At 42.1% G+C, this 17,395-nt stretch overlaps 1 protein-coding gene across 2 annotated transcripts in view; it reads left to right on the top strand.

Annotated features, from left to right (window-relative positions):
• DCLK1 (doublecortin like kinase 1) overlaps nucleotides 1-15,651 on the top strand; it is a 533,653-nt gene extending 518,002 nt beyond the window's left edge. The window contains exon 17 of one of the 2 annotated variants that reach the window (XM_033950508.1): nucleotides 13,306-15,651. In XM_033950508.1, coding sequence (XP_033806399.1) covers nucleotides 13,306-13,470 — 165 coding nt within the window. In that variant the 3' untranslated portion in view covers nucleotides 13,471-15,651. The remainder of the gene's footprint in view (nucleotides 1-13,305) is intronic. The other variant, XM_033950509.1, reaches the window with a different exon arrangement.
• Nucleotides 15,652-17,395: the final 1,744 nt, after the last annotated feature.

The following is a 17,395-nucleotide window of genomic DNA, read 5'->3' as shown; positions in this document are numbered from 1 at the left end:
GAGTCTGACTTGTGGTGAAATTCCTTTTGTGACAATTGAGCTTATTACACAAGGATTTAATGTAATATTTATTATTATATAATCTTTTTTTTAAAACCCCACTTCATTTTATTCAGTAACACAATCCAGAACTCATATTAATGATTCCAGTCTTTGACTAGGGCAGAAAGCAATTAACCTTTGACCTTATGACATGCTGTATACAAAGGGTATATGTTGAAATCCTTTAATTCACACCCTATTGTGTGTTATTGCCTGTGTAATATTTCAAGCCAGATTGATAGACCAATAATTCCCCTCTGTGCTGCCAAATGGGACACTTGGGCCTAATAGCCTTCTCAAGCTTTGCTTTTCCAGCTGAGTGTGACTGGATCTCAGGAGTGCTGCTGAAGTATCATTCATGGTCACAGTTAAGGGCTAGACAAAAGCCCTGCAGTGCTGTATGTGCATCTTTTAGTGTGCGCGGTTTTTGTTTTGGGTAAAATTTTGCCTCGTGCCAAATGTATTTGCGTTGGCTATAATCTGTGTTGTTTCAGAACTACACAACCAAATTATCGGTGTCTCATGTCTGGGTTTTATTGGCATGGTGGTGTTATTGCATGGAGATCCAAACTGTATGAATATTTCTTTGTTTTTTCAGGCCTTAAATTTAGCATAAATGTCAAATTTATTGCGCACAGTCAACACCATTTTGTCGAGGAAGGGCTTGCACTATTGATTCAATTAATTTGTTAAAATGTTAACTGCAATTGCATTTTATAATTCTGACTAAAATTTGTAACTTCCCTCTTGTCCATCATTGCTTTCTCTCCCCTTGCCTATCCTGCGTTCTGGCATCTCTTCTCCCACCTCTCCCTGACTCCTCAAAGGGTTGCTGGCAGAGGCAGCAATTGCCTTATGCTGTGTGTACCCTACTGTATCCTGCCCCTCCCCAACACAACTTCCTATTTTGCCTTCACATGCTGTGATTAATCGTGGTTAATCAAGTGATTAAAATTGTTAATCACTGCCCACTCACTCACTCTCTCTTGCGTAAGGGGGGTCAGGGGTGGTCCCCCTTCCTCCTCTCTGCTCCTTCCCTGCCTCCTCTCCCACTACTATGTGTACCCCTTCCCTTGTACCTCTTTAACGTTCATGGTGTGATCAGCAGCCCCAACCTGTTGCTCGTGCCAGCTTTGGATCTTCATCTTACCTCATTTCCTGGACCCTAGGAAGTGACATCAGAGGAAGAGCTGACACTGGCACGAGCAGCAGGCTGGGGTATGGGGGAAGGGGAGGGGTGCATGCACACAGCAGGAGGGGATGGGAAAGGAGCAGATGGGGGTGGGGGTAGGGAAGAGGGTGGGGAGGTGCACCTCTGACCCTCGCTACGCCACTGTATATAGGTATATAGGTTTGACTTTATATGTATATACAAACCTCAGTTTGCGAGTAATGCGGTTTGCGAGTGTTTTGCAAGACGAGCAAAACATTCTTGCAAATCTTGCCTCACAAACCGAGCGTTGACTCGATCTGCGAGCCCCCACCCCCGAGAACCGGCATTGCCCCCACCCCCCACCCGTCCGCCTGCCTGCCCAAACCCATACTGCGATCAGGCACCGGCATGTAGCACCAACCCACAGGAACCGGTACCGAAAAAGCCTGTCGCTGATCTCTGCTGAGCCTTGAGCATCTATGCATGCTCAAGGCCTTCTGGCTTCTGCTCTCTCCGAGATTCTAATGAGGGGGGTGGGGAGGGTGATGCCGGTTCTCAGGGGTGGGTGAGTGAAGCTGGTTCTCAGAGGTGGGGTGGAAGCACGCCAATGGCCTCGGGGGTGGGGGAGGGGGGTCTTTTTGAGATGTGGAATGAATCATGCGAGTTTCCCTTACTTTCTATGGGGAAACTCGCTTTGATATATGAGCCCTTTGGTTTACGAGCATGCTTCTGGAACAAATTATGCTCGCAAACCAATGTTCCACTGTGTGCATATATATATATATATATATATATATATATATATATATATATATATATATATATATCTTATATCTGCTTCATAGTCTGGAAGGGGTAGGAGTAAGTTGCGTGGGGGAGAGATAAGTTCTGCACAGTGCTTAAGATAATCTTACAGGACTAATAGAAGTACAGCACTGAGGCCACGCTGGATTAATAGGAACTTGCTTGACCTCAAATAAAACAGCTTCCATGTAAGAATAAAAATAGAGAAAATTCACATTCATTTGTGCGCTTCTCTCTTAGATACAGGAACCCATAGGACACTCACAAGTCCTGAAAGAATATGCCTTTATCAGTGTTAAACATAGATCCTGCAGTACAGCAAAAGAAAATATATTAGCCGCTGTGCAGAAATGTCATACATGTATTGTTTGTGAGTTCAAAAAAACCTGATCATTCTCTCTTCAAAATGCTGTAGTCTGCGAAAGTGTTAAGACTATAGCAGAGAGTGACAGGTGCTTGGGGCACCTTATAGATTAATCTGTGGAGGCACAAGCTTTCAAGGATGGGAGCTCATGTTCTTGGATGGTGCTCCAGACTAACATTCCTACCCTTTGGAAAGCTAGGAGGTATGATTTAGCAGAATTTTGGGTTGTGGTTTTTGTGAATGTGTAAAAGCGGTTTGCAAATCCGTTGTCAAAAGGTCAGAGGGGACAGATACAGGTAGAGTGCAATAAAGAATGCAGAGAAAAGACAAAGTATACCATAGGTGAGAGTGAACCAAAGGATACAGAGAGGGGACAACACAAGGGATATTCCATAGAGACAGGTGACAACATAAAGATACAGGTTAGGGATAATGCACAGAGTATTCCATAGAGATATGTGTCACACCTGCATTCTCCAGAATACCCATACAGCTTAAAGAGAAGGGCTGAATGCTATTTCAAAAGGTAAGTGTTTTTTAAAATATAGTTCAGTCTGCCTAGAGTCCAGAGAGATGGGACTACGCCGAAAAAGGCAGATTGTCGAGAAGAGTCAAACCACACTTGAGAAAGCAATGGAGGAGTAAGAAGGAAATCAGAGGATGACCCTAGGTGGCAAGTTGGTCTATAAGGAACTGTTGCTGATAGAAGGTATGGGGGGAGAGGGGCGGGAATAGCAATATGGAGTTAGCATAAAGATTTTGAATTGAAAACAATATTGGCTAGTAGATTGGTAGAGATGGAAGAGATTGATTCATATTTCTCCAGGTAGAATAGGATAGTACTGCAGTCTTTTGAACATAAGAATTGCTGCCACTGGGTCAGACCAGTGGTCCATCGTGCCCAGCAGTCCGCTCACACAGCGGCCTTCTGATCAAAGATCAGTGCCCTAACTGAGACTAGCCCTACCTGAGCACTTTCTGGTTCAGCAGGAACTTGTCTTGAATCCCTGGAGGGTGTTTTCCTCTATGACAGACTCCGGAAGAGCGTTCCAGTTTGCTATCACTCTCTGGGTGAAGAAGAACTTCCTTACTTTCGTACGGAATCTATCCCCTTTCAATTTTAGAGAGTGCCCTCTTGTTCTCCCTACCTTGGAGAGGGTGAACAACCTGTCCTTATCTACTAAGTCTATTCCTTTCAGTACCTTGAATGTTTCGATCATGTCCCCTCTCAATCTCCTCTGTTCGAGGGAGAAAAGGCACAGTTTCTCTAATCTTTCACTGTACGGCAATTCCTCCAGTCCCTTAACCATCTTAGTCACTGTTCTCTGGATCCTTTCAAGTAGTACCGTGTCCTTCTTCAAGTATGGACAGACTGTAAGCATTTGAATGAATACTGTGGGAGGCCAACTAGAACAGAATTACAGTGGTTGGGCCTGGAAGTGACAAGTGCATGAGAAGTCTGTAGGGAGAGAGCTGGAAGCTTTGCTTAGCTGACTACTACACTCTTCCTTGATTTTGGAACTTTTGTTACTGTAATATAACATGATGTAGGTCAAAGTTGTAACTCTATGTGGTGTCCGGAAAAAAGGGACTCCCAACATTTTTCCAAGTAACCCAAAAACGTCTTACTGCAGCAGAAGTGTTAGTCTGAAATTCAGTACATTTCTGAGCACTTTATTTATCAACAGAATGGCGCTCTACCACATCAAACCCACAAAACAGTACAGCTCTTAATAAATGAAACCCCAGAATTCATTGAGTCAACAACTCATTGGCATTGAAGACTTTGTGAATGTATAAAGGTTGAAGGAAGACACTTTGAACACAAATTATGAATTAAAAATGTTTTAAAACCCATTATGCTAATGTATTCTTAATGTTTAAACAATTGCAAAGAATTTTGAAACTGTATAAGGGATCCTGTTTTTCCAGACACCGTATACATGTCTGTGCCCTCCACACTCCCGTCCCCCTCCCAATATATAGAGCCAAATCATAACATACACTAGCACAGTGGTTTCCAAACGCTGGGTCAAGAACCTAAATAGGGTCACATCATCAATAGAAGGGGGTCACAGGAACAAGGCTGTTCCCTGTCCCTGTGGACCTCAATTATGACCTATGCCCTGCAGTGGCTGTCAAGATACTGGCTATGAGTCAGTGAACATTCATAGACCCTGCCCTCTCCTCCTATGTGGGCTTCTTGGTAGACTGGAAACCCATGAAGGGTACTGGCATGTGTGAGCACAGAATGACCCACAGGACTTCTAATACTGTTGCCACTGCTGCTGCTTTCATGCTTTGAATAAGTGGGACGATGAGGAAATAGATGAGAAAGTGAGGATTTGCACGTTTGCTTTCATCATCATCCAGGGTCACATGAATTTTTAAATGTTAAAATGAGGTCATCATTTGGAATGCACTGCTCAAGAGATTGTGCCTCTCCTTCACCTAGTTCATTTATCCTGCTGGCCCCCCTGTGGGAAAATCTCCTGCCAAAGCCGCTTAGGGACAGACAGGAGGGCGGGAGTTGGCTAGGAGCAGGCTTTTAAAGCCTTTGTAACACAAGCAGCAAACTCATCATGTTGCCATATTTACAGCCCTCTAGGGATCTGAGGCTCACTGTTTTAATGTGATCATCAGCTGTTCTGCTTCTATTGTTCTATGAAGGCTCTTGGTCTTACCGATATTGGTGAGAAGACGCCTTCAATGTCTTTTGCGTCCAGATTCAGCCTGTGATGTGGATTCTACACATAATTAAGAAAAAGCAGTATCATGCAGGGTTTTTATACACGAATATGCCAGAAAATGCACATATGGATAGTATAACATATACATGTATTTGCCAAAAGGTATAGACGTAAGTGCTAGATTTCACCAGACTGCATGTGCATTAGGAGCTAATTTAGCAGCCAGTGAAGTAATTCATTTCCAAAGGTGGTGCTAGTCACTATTAAGGTAAACACAGTTGCCCCCTCAGTCACTGATAGCTGACGTTTGCATGGACCTCAAAGCAGCTCTAAATCTAGTGGCAAATTCTCTCACCCTAACAATTGTGCACTGTAGTGCATAATTATAGAAGAGCAGTCGGGCGTACTACTGCCATTTACATGCATATAAGGGGAGTTCAATAATTTATCTACCTGTGTATGAAAGAAAGTAGTAAGTGTGTTGAAACAAGTCTGTGCATGTTGTGACATGTCTCAAGGTTACTCATGCACAGTTGCAGTGAAGTGTTAGTCTAACATTCCAAGAGACAGGATGTCAGGAGCATCCTCGTGTGAATCATGTAAGAAACTGCTAGATTTGGAGCACCATTCAGTGATAAAATTTCTCACAAAAGAAGGGAAAAAGCCAAAGGAGATCCATGAACATGATTGCAGTCTGCTCCATCCTCCTACAAAGTAAAAATTTGGAGCAAGCAGTTTAAATGGGGTAGAGAGTCCATTGAAGATGACCCTCACACTGGACAGCCTGTGGAAGCAATTTCCACAGAAATGTGCAAGAAAGTCAATAATTTAATTTTGTTAGACAGACGAATTAAGGTTTCCCAAATAGCTGAAGAAATGGGCATCTCGACAGGTACAGTATGGAAAATAATTCATGAAAAGTTGTGCATGTCCAAGGTTATTGCTAGATGGGTTCCAAGAATGTTGATGCCATGTCAGAAGGCCACAAGGCTCCAGTGCTGTCAGGAGAACATGGAGATGTTCCATGAAGGCCATGTGAATTTTTTTCATCGTTTGGTGACTGGAGATGAGACTTTGGTCTATCACTGAGATCCTGAGTCCAAAATGGAGTCAATGCAGTGAAAGCATAAGTCATCCACCACCCCAAAAAAGTTCAAGACAGAAAAATCTGCAGGCAAAGTCATGGCAATTGTCTTCTGGGATGATGAAGGACTTTTTCTTCTGGAGTTCATGCCACCCAAAACAACCATAACCGGGGAGAGTTATGCCAACACAATGATCGCTTTGCGGGAGTCAATCAAGGAGAAAAGATGAGGAAAACTCACAGCAAGCATGCTGCTGCTTCACGACAATCACAGGCTGCCATCCAGGAATGTGGGTTTCAGCAGCTGAACCATCCACCCTACAATCCTGACCTGGCTCCTTTGGATTATTTCCTGTTCCAAATTTTGAAGAAATCTCTCCGTGGACAGTGGTTTTCAATTGATAAAGACATCAAGGAAGTTGTGACGTCCTGGTTTGAAGGTTAAACAGAAGTCATTGCAGGAAAAGTGGATGAAGCTATCAGGAGACTACACTGAAAAATAAAAAATGTTTTGAAAACTCTTCTTTCCTACTGAGTTAGATAAATTATCAAACGCCCCTTGTAAATGCGCACATACCCACATGGAAGGCAGTATTCTAAAAATTTAAACACACAAAAGGTGCTTAAATTTAGGCAACCTGGTATAGCATGAGGGGGGCATAGTTTTTTGGACTGCCCAAACCACACCCAGAACATGCTCCCATAAAATCTGTGTATCTCATGTACATACTGACATTGTGAAATCAGTAATTAATCACGTGTACTGCTATTTACAAATGCAGATGCTGCACAGTCATTCTATAATGACCTCTGTAGTATGATTGGATATTTTACCTTAATGATGATGATTAAATACAGGATAATATCTTCAGGAAACCAATTTATATTAGCAAACTGTTCTATTGTTTAACAGTTACTATTGGGCTCTGATAGATAACCAATCTACTGGCCAATATTTATGGCTATGTAGGCTTTGTGTGGACAATGGGGATTTTGAATATTAATCCTAATGAATGCAAAACCATTTTCTATACAATGGATCTCCCAAACCAGTGGTTCTTAAACCTGTTCTGAGGGACCCCCCTAGGCAGTCGGGTTTTCAGGATAGCCCTATTGAATATCCATGAGGCAGATTTTGCATGCCTGTCACCTCTTGCATATTCATTAGGGATATCTTGAAAACCCAACTGGATAGGGGGTCCACCAGGACAAGTTTAAGAACCACTGTCCCAAACAATTTATTGCAATGGCCTTCAACAGGACTAAACTGCCAGTTTATTCCAAGTGTGTTATAAAGGCATCTAGGGCAGGGGCTCACTTTGCCTTGGCGATCTATCGAGCCGATCAGTCTTCCTCTCCCCGACGTCAATTCTGCCGTCGGAGAGAAAGTTCGGACCAGCCAATCGCTGCCTGGCTGGGCGGAACTTCCTCTCCGACGGCAGACTTGACGTCGGGGAGAGGAATGCTGGTCGGCCCGAAGCAGGGAGTGCATGGGGTGGCGGCGGCTTTGGGGCCTGTTATCCATTGGTGGCGGTTTGGGTCCTGTTCCCTGATGGCAATGGCAGTGGCAGCGGCAGTGGCTTGGGGAAGGGCAGGGAGAAAGAAAGAAAGGGGGCAGGCAGGGGTTTTTTCTTTTAATATTTTTCTTTTTTTTTAATTTAATTGTTTTATCCCTATTAAACTGTTATGTTATTCGCTTAGAATTTATTAAGCGAACCATTAAATCTAAATAAACTTGAAACTTGAAACTTGAGACAGAAGGAAAGAAGAGAAACAGAAAAAAAGAAAGGGGGCATGAAGAGAGAAAGAAAGGTCAGGGAGAGAGGAAGAAAAAGTTGGGGGAGGGAATGAGGTGCAGGAGAGAAAGCATACAGGCTGATAGAAGGGAAGAAAGATTGGATGCACAGTCAGAAGAAGAAAGTGCAACCAGAGACTCATGAAATCACCAGACAAGGTAGGAAAAATTATTTTATTTTAAATTTAGTGATCAAAATGTGTCTGAATTTATATCTGCTGTCTATATTTTACAATATGGTCCCCTTTTACGAAACCGCAATAGTGTTTTTTAGCGCAGGGAGCCTATAAGCGTCGAGAGCAGCACTGGGCATTCGGCGCAGCTCCCTGCGCTAAAAACTGCTATTGTGGTTTAGTAAAAAGGGAGGGGGGTGGGTATTTGTCTATTTTTGTATGGTTGTTACTGAGGTGACAGTGCATAGAGTCATCTGCTTTGACCTCTTTGAAAAAACCCCGAAATAGGAATGATAATTAACAATTCTATGCGTACAATGTGCGTTGTGTTTTTTTTAAATTTTATTGTTGGTAGATCATTTTGACTTGGTCATTTTAAAAGTAGCTCGCGAGTCAAAAAAGTGTGGGCACCCCTGATCTAGGGGCTCTTTTACAAAAGTGTGTTAAGAAACGAGCGCAGGTTTTACCACATAGTAGATGTTAGTTCAAATCCATGCTAATGCCTGCCATTTATTAAACCCAACCAGCATGGTAAAAGCAATGTGCAAACATGTCAACATGGAGGAGGGAGTGGCTTGTGGCAACAGTTAATGAAAGGACCAATATTGCCCAGTAGCTGTCATGGCTGTTAATAGCATGGCTGAATACTATCTAGATGTGATGTTAAGGGAAGCCGCACTATTGGCACTGCCAGTGGGGTACCCCCCTCTACATTTCCCAAATTCTGATTCCCATGACCCATGTCCTCCCCATCCCCTAAAAACAGGACTTACAGAGGGGTCATATTGGTGCTCCATGGCGAGAGTTCTCCTATCCGAGGCTGCACTGGAAGCCAAAATGATACATATGTCTCCTAGTTATAGTACCATAACACTGTCACTAGGGGGTATAGGTGCCATTTTTTTATCCCAGAACAGTCCCAGGTGAGAGCAGAGGGACCACTTTCTCCATGGAGCCACTGGCCCACCAATGCAATCTATAAGTAAATCACAGGAAGGGGACTGAAGGACTGGGGGGAGTCAGGCTTTGGGGGTGGGACTTGTTTTCAGGTAGGTGAGATTATGCACAGAAAGGAGATCAGAAGGAGAATATGTCAGAAGGGATTGGAAAGGGAACATGCAGCAAGGAGGAGAATAGGAAGGCAAGGATTTTGATTGGTGCACTGGCATGGCTTTATTGTATTAATTTATTTTGTTTTTGGAATGGGCCTACACCCCGTTACATGCACTGTTAGATAGTGTGTGCCTTCTGGAGAAAGTGAAAGGCAGATTTTGGGCACAAACCCTGCATTCTGGAGGCCGCACCTTCAAAAACATATAAAAAGGATGGAGTTGGTCCAGAGGAAGGGTACTAAAATGGTACGTGGTCTTCATCATAAGGCGTATGGGGACAGACTTAAAGATCTCAATCTGTATACTTTGGAGGAAAGGTGGGAGAGGGGAGATATGATAGAGGCGTTTAAATAGGTACGTAATTTAAATGCGCATGAGTTGAGTCTCTTTAATTTGAAAGGAAACTCTGCAATGAGAGGGCATAGGATGAAGTTACGAGGTGATAGGGCTCCGGAGTAATCTAAGGAAATACTTTTTTAACAGAAAGGGTGGTAGATGCATGGAACAGTCTCTCAGAAGAGGTGGTAGAAACAGAGACTGTGTCTGAATTCAAAAGGGCCTGAGATAGGCACGTGGGATCTCTCAGAGAGAGAGAGAGATAATGGTTACTGTGGATGGGCAGACTAGATGGGCCATTTGGCCTTTATCTGCCATCATGTTTTTATTTACTACATATTTGCAACTAATGCATTCTAAATGCAAAACTTACTGCACTTTAACAAAAGGACTCCAAAGACTCCTTTATGTCTTTATAAGATAGACTGGAAATAGGTGCCTTCTTACCCTCTTAACCTTGACAAACCTGCTGTGCATCATCAATAATAATAAAACCCTAAGCGCGCATGCATACTCCTACCTCTGTGATCCATAGCTCCGTGGCAGAGACATGGTAGTAGCGGCGCATGCACGGGTGGCGGTTTTCAGCACGTACGTGGTGCTAATAAAACCCTAGCAGCGCATGCGCACTTGAAACTCCATGCCTCCACATGCGCAGTAGAATAGAACCACCGAGCAGGGAGGATCCGCCGAGCAAGGAAGCGTCTCAGCGCAGTGGAACCGCCGAGCAGGGAAGCGTCTCGGGGCAGTGGCAGCAGTCTTGACCTGCCAACCCCCCCATTCGTTACCCAAATCAGCAGTAGCAGCGCTGTAAACAGGCTGTTCGCGGCAAGCCCTGGCAGGGCCTTTCCTCTACCGCATCACTTCAGATGCGGTAGAGGAAAGGCCCTGTCGGGGCTGGCCGCGAACAGCCTGTTTACAGCGCTGCCACTGAAGAAAGAAAGAAAGACAGACAGGGAGTAGGGAGACAGAATGAATGAAAGAAAGAAAGACGGGGCAGGGAGAGAGATAGAAAGAAAGAAAGGGGGCAGGGAGAGAGAGAAACAAAGATAGAGGGGACAGGGAAAGAGACATAAAGAAAGAAAGAGAGACAGCGGGAGGGAGAGAGACAGAAAGAAAGAAATTCTACACATTTATTCTAGCACCCGTTAATGTAATGGGCTTAAACACTAGTTTAGGGAATAATTGTATAACTTTTGACTGTATAAAGCCAAATGTTATACGTTGTTCATGCCAGGAAATTTATTAAAGAAGATAAATAAAACTTTCACCTGATGCTCACCACACAAGTGGTTCTGAATATAGCTAGTGTTATATTCTGTGACAGAAAGGCTGAGGTCTACAAATCTAGAAGTGTATTGAAAGCCAGACATGTAAGGCGCAATGGGTTATCATAGGGGACCCTCTGACAGGAGCTGGGTATTAACTCCCGTGGATTAATGGGCTAATGGGTTTTTAGGGATGCTGGATCCATTTTAATCTTAAGTCTTATAATCCATAGTGATGTGCTTTCAAATTGATAGGCGTGGAAGAGGAGCCTAATTGTAAAAGCAACAGGTAGTGAACCAGAGAGCAGGATTTAAATCCCGCTGCCGCTCCTTGTTAGGGTTAGCAGACGTCCGGATTTACCCGGACATGCCCTTTTTTTATAGGACATGTCCAGGCGTCCGGATGGCTTTTCAAAACCCAGCACTTTATCCAGGTTTCGAAAAGCTTCCAGCTCGGGACCGCATCGGCAGGGCATCTGCGCCCGCACGCATGTGACATCATTGCGTCACACCTTCGCATGCGCAGATACACTCCCGATGTGGCTCCAAGCACGAGAACAGGTTGGGGGGATGGGCTGGGGGGCAAGGCTGGGGTAGAATGGGGCATGACTTGGGAATTACAAAGTGGGGCTGTTGTTGCCTTGATCCTTTTCCGATCTCCTTTACCTCCCTTCCGTTATATACCTTTCCATTATTTACTTTCCTTTTGTCTCTCCGTCTGTCAAGTTTGTCCAGTATGTTAAATGTTTTCCCCCTTTTTTTTTTTATTGTTAAACGCGTTAGAATTTATGATTAGTGTTTTATCACATTTTTAATAAGCTTGGAAACTTGGAACTGGGCAGGCCTGGGGACGGGGCTGCGGGTCCAGATTGTGACCTTGAGCAAGTCGCTTCATCCTTCATTGACTCGGGTATAAAATTAGACTGTGAGCTCCTGGGGGCTTCAAAATACTACTGTACTTGACTGTAACAGACCTTAACTTCCACTGGAAAGATGTGAACTAAATACTAAAGTACTCTACACCCATTTTGTGCTCCTGACACACAAAAAAAGTGCTTAATGTCTACTGTGTGCTGACTGCGAAAATCCTTTAATGCAGCTCTGTGCTAACAGTTAATGCATTATAAACTGGTCATCAAGACGCGGATTCTCTAAACAGCGCTAGTTTATAGGTGCCAGTAGGTGCCAAAACTCAGTTTTAAAAAAAATGATGCTGAAACAACATTTTTAACTGAGTTTCACGGTGCCTACCAGTGCCTAAGAAGCGCCCGAATTGCGCCTCTGTAGGCGCTTTAGGCTGCCTAAAGTGACTGCGGGTGTAGCTAATGCCGGAAGTGGTGTTAGGCGACCTACATTTCCAGTGTCTACCTTTGCTGGAGGTGCAATCCCGTACCCGGTGCCATCACGTGATCAGCGGCCGTTTATAAGGCGCCCTCCTAACAATGGTGCCAGTTACAGAATCTGGGCCCAAGCGCTTAACTCACTTTAGTAAAACCCCAGTACTGAGTTTTCCATCTGCATCCCTTAGTGTGGTCCTACGCCCCCCCTTTCTAGCTAAGAGGAAAGGTAGAGTGACTTTATATCCCTGAAAATAAATCTTGATATTTATTAAAGCTGTACCGAATATTTATATTTGATTCGGCCCCAAATAATCATCCAAATACATCATTCATATGTGGCCGAATTATGACTTATACTCATATTCAAGCATAAATAATGCGAAGATCTACAGTCCTAATCCTTCTGGACCTCTGATTTCACATTTCTTCTTTTATTATTTGTTATGCTAAAACTCAATGTCCATTATTTGTAGTCAGTATTTGTATTTGGCTGAATAATATATTTCATTATTCGTATTTGGCCGAATAATAAAGTATGCTATTCAGTACAGTTCTGATTATTACTTAGCCATTAAAAATTGTGATCAATTTTCATGTTAATTTGCTCATAGAATGATGAGCTTTGCAGCTTCCAAACTGATTCATTTTAGCAAAAGGAGAAGGTGAAAAAACTGCATTATGATTATTTGGGGGCTATTTCTTTTTTTTTTCTCGTTGCTTTCATCTGTTTCAAACAGTCTGACCTAAGCGAATGTTACTGAATATAGAGTTAACATAACTGGGCCAAATCAAATGACCTGGCATTTAGAGCTTGCCAGTTGGGATCAGGCTGGATTTGTAAGAGACCATAAGGTTAATCTGCATCTACTTGAAATCTGAATCTGTGCCTGTAGGCAATTAATAGCACCCAGAACTCAAGCATGTGGTTTCCATATACCCAGAGCTCACTGCTATTTTTTTATTTTTTTAATGTTTTAAAAAGGCATTTCTTTGCATATTTACCAATGCTTTCTATGCACTTGGAGGCCTGATTGGGCCTAAAATGAGTTATTCTCAGAGTTCTATAGAAAAATAATACAGAAATTTGTACTCATGTATTTCACACAACCAAATTTGTTTCTTTCCCATTTTATGCCCCTGCCAGACCACCGCTCTTGATAAGGAGAGGCAGGTTTTCCGACGAAGACGCCACCAGGATGTGAGAAGCAGCTATGAGGTGCATCAAACAACACCTGAGCTCAACTCAGAATCAGAGGACTATTCACCGAGCTCATCTGAGACTGTTCGCTCACCTAACTCACCCTTTTAGGAAAAATCATTTTTAGTTTAAGTCTTCGCTTAACCCTTTGAGACGCTGAAAACCCTTTTCTTGAAAATCCTGCTTGAAACTGTGGTATCTGATCTATCCAGCAGAAATGCTCTTTGATCCCGAATGGCAGAACAAAAGCTGTGTTTATGGTATCTGTCTGATAATTTTCTGATATTAATGGCTACGAAACTTGTTCTTTGTCCAAATGGTAACTCGCTGCTAATATGATCCTCAAAGGGTTAAGACTGTTTTGCCCCCCTTTTTTTTTAAGATACAGGCAATGAATGTTTTCCTTGGCAAGCTACAGTCTGCAGTATGTAATTTTACTGTTAGCCCTCTGAGTGCTCAATATTGATTTGCAATGACAGCCTATCTTAGTCAGAAGCTATAATGGAGATATTCGGGAAAAGGGTTATTCAGTGAACTGTGCATTACCAAACATGCTTGTTCCATGGTATTTTTTTGTACCTGCCCTTGAAGAATGTTACAGTCAGGGACAACCTGCTGGAAAGGTTTCTCTTCAGTTATAAGAGATAGCTGTAACATATTTCTCGATTGACCAAACGGATAGCTGAACAGGGTATATTGGACAAGTTAAGGATCCATCCTGTTCAGAAAGAGGCAGAGTGCCAATAGAATGAGCATTGAAATGGTTAGCAGCAACTCATAAAGTATCCACAGGACAATCAGATTTAGACACACCAAACATATACTATATTATTATATGATGGGTACAAAGTTGACTTAATGAAGGCTAAAATTTCTTACAGTTACAGGGCAGTGTTCTAAATTTTTTCTCACAGTTAAACCCTGTTTTATCTACATAACCCCAGGGGGTAGAGCACTGGCCATCATGAGTGTTTGTGTGCATTTACCCATGATTGATAAAGGTTTTGTGAGGCTATTTGATAAAGACGCAGGCCCCAGTTTTGCCTTTACAGAATAGCCCCAAAATAGGCATCTATTTGGATTTTCTACCTAGGTGACCTATTGTAAAATTACCCTCCATATGTTAAAGCAGACATATTGCATCATCTGTTTGACTATGAAAATACTGGATGCCATTTTTCTCTCCAATCTAATTCAATTTACCCCCCTCTGAAGTGATCATATGAAAAGCTTTTCAAACTATTCATTGTTGAACATCAATTAACGTGTCCGTTTCTTTGCTTTTTCCAGAATATTTGTATTTTGGATTGTGTCTAAATATTGGTGCTAAATAATATACATGAATGCAAGTATTGTATTTATTACATATACATGAAATACAGACTCTTTGAATCTCACAGGAAGGATATTGCTGGTGTCCTTGGTTGTTTTATGTTAATGTGCTATTGTTCAGCATACTTGAACACTGCAATAAAAAGCAATTATGTGAGAAGGGAAGGACATCCCCTGGGATCCAATATATATTTATCCACTTTGAATATTATGTGTTGAATAAAGAAACATTAGAATGTCATTTGTAAAGTGCAATATTATTCAATAATCTCATCCTACACTGTAGGTGATTTACCTGTAATATTTCTGTATCTGCATAGAAAATTGGAATATTCTAGTTGCACTCAGAGGGTTAACAGAAAAGCACAAGGCATGTTGATTATATTGGTGTATCCAATATGCTTCGCTTTTAGATGGTATTTGCTCATTTTTCTTTAAGTTATGTTTTTATTTCTTGAAAAACTCCCGGAATATTTCAAATTTGAAATAACTTAAGTGCAAATGTTCAAGAAATTTCTATAACCAAAGTAAGTCTTCTTTTGTTTTTTTAACGTCTGACAGAAATAATGCAGGTTATTAATGCAGTGTCAAGTCAGTGGTAACAAATTTTATCAAATCCACAAGTGATACCAGAAATCTTTTACTTTAACTGACATAAAGCTTACAGTGGTGACATAGGTGAATGAGACTGTCTTTTCTTCTTGCTAAACCAGCAACATTCTCCGGGAAGGCCCAGGTTTCTGATTTTTGGTAGCGTATTAGTGGAAGAAAAGCAATTGCATTTGTTCATTGTGTGAATCATCTCTGACAATGACAACCGTTCATGGTAATGAACAGAATTCTTGACATTGTAGCAGAAATAGTGTATTTGTTACAATCGATCAATACATTATTTGCTTCAGACTGTTAGAGGGGGGGAAAGTTAAGACTTAAGTCATCGAAAATATCATTGCTTTACGGTAGCCCTCATCTAATTTGAATGTGGTGCATACTGCAATAAGCAAAGCCAAACCTGTGAATAAACCATTTACTGAAAAAACTAAAGCATTGGTCTTTATTCTTTGTGCTCCTTAACATTTCGGAAGCATTGTACAGTGGACGAAAGGTAGAATATCATTGCTAGAATGAAGGGAAATGTTGCAAAATGTCATATTTTGCTAAATTGTCACTTACATTTTCAGTGTTTCTTGTTCTGTAATCTTTATATGCATAGTTAACCTTCTCTTACTGCCTGATCTCAAGTATTTTTTAAGCATTACACAGGGCTGCATGTAGAAAAGGTGTTAATTGGTACTGTATATCCACCAGCACTTGCTTGTGACTGCACTGATGATTTTCCCCTAAAATTCCTAGCTAGCTATGGCTGATTGTTTCATTCCTGGTGGAGGCAGCATTTGAGAAATGCTAATGTAGAAGTCAAAGATGTGAGCAATGTGCAAACGAGAGATCGTGTGGTACTTCCACACAAATCCTACTTTCTCACTGGAACTCTCAGTAAACCTGGACAAGCTACTTCATCTCCCCAGGCCCTTGCTTAATTGACATAGAAATCAGGAACCAAGCCTGGTTGCTGGACTTTCTCATAAGAGATTATGAGGGGCATTAAAAAAATAAAAAAAAATAAATATATATATATAAGTCCAAAAACAACCCAAACAAAATGTCTATTTACAGCCATAATCAAAATCTACCCTGAGAATGTCCAAAATGAATAGCCTTTTAGAGAATGACACTAGGACAAATTTGTCCCCATTCCTGCAGGAACTCAATTTCCCTGTCCCTGCTCCATTCCTGTAAGCTCTGCCTTAACCGTACAAGCCTCAAACACTTATGATTTTTAAGTGTTTGAGGCTTGTGCAGACAAGGATGGAGTTTGCAGGAATGGGGCAGGGATAGGAAAAGAACTTGTGAGGACGGGAAAATGAGTTTCCTCGGGGACGGGGAAAAATTTGTCCCCGTGTCATTCTCTATTGCCTTTTCCCAAAGTGAAATCAGGGACAGGAACATTTGTGGCATAGAGACATTATTGCAGAGCAGAGTAGCCGCCTAGTGGTCAGTGCAATACATTGTAAGCCAAGGGACATATTCCACTCTGTTTATTTTGTTGGTGGTGGTATAAATGTGATCCCTCCAGGACCTGAAAAATACCCCCACTTCAATAACCTTCAGACTTGCAGGGGTCTTATAGATTTAGGTGCAGCACGTGTTTTTTCTGTTTCTGGAAGACTCCGAATTATAAACCAAGAAAAAAAAAAAGCTGCCTTGGGACTTGAACCTGGGTCCATTGATTCAATGTCCATTGCACTAACCAGTAGACTGCTCCTCTGACCCATTTGCAACTTTGTTCAGAAAGGCTTTAATGCATGCTTTCCAGACTTTCAAGGGAGAGAGAGTGTGACGGCAACCAACTGGGGGATTCATGAAGGGTCATGACTTAATCCCTCCAGTGGTCAGCCGCTCAATTAGGGCAACATTTTGTAACGGCTGTGACTGAAACAGGTCTAGAAGAAAATGTCCTTTTTAGATATAGATGTTTCTTCTCATTTGAAAATCCCCTTTGGATGTCCCATCGAAAACACACCAACCAACACTGTCCCTTGCTATTTGGATGAACTGCAGTGTGAAATATCCAAATTCTGACTTTCCAAAATCAGGATTCGGACATTTTTAGCAGATGGACTTTTTTATAAGCATTTTAAAATGT

The sequence above is a fragment of the Geotrypetes seraphini genome, chromosome 6, assembly GCF_902459505.1.
Source record: "Geotrypetes seraphini chromosome 6, aGeoSer1.1, whole genome shotgun sequence".
In the NCBI taxonomy this organism is placed as follows: Eukaryota; Metazoa; Chordata; class Amphibia; order Gymnophiona; family Dermophiidae; genus Geotrypetes; species Geotrypetes seraphini.
The sequence above is the reverse complement of the archived record's forward strand: the minus strand, read 5'-3'. Positions and strand labels throughout refer to the sequence as shown.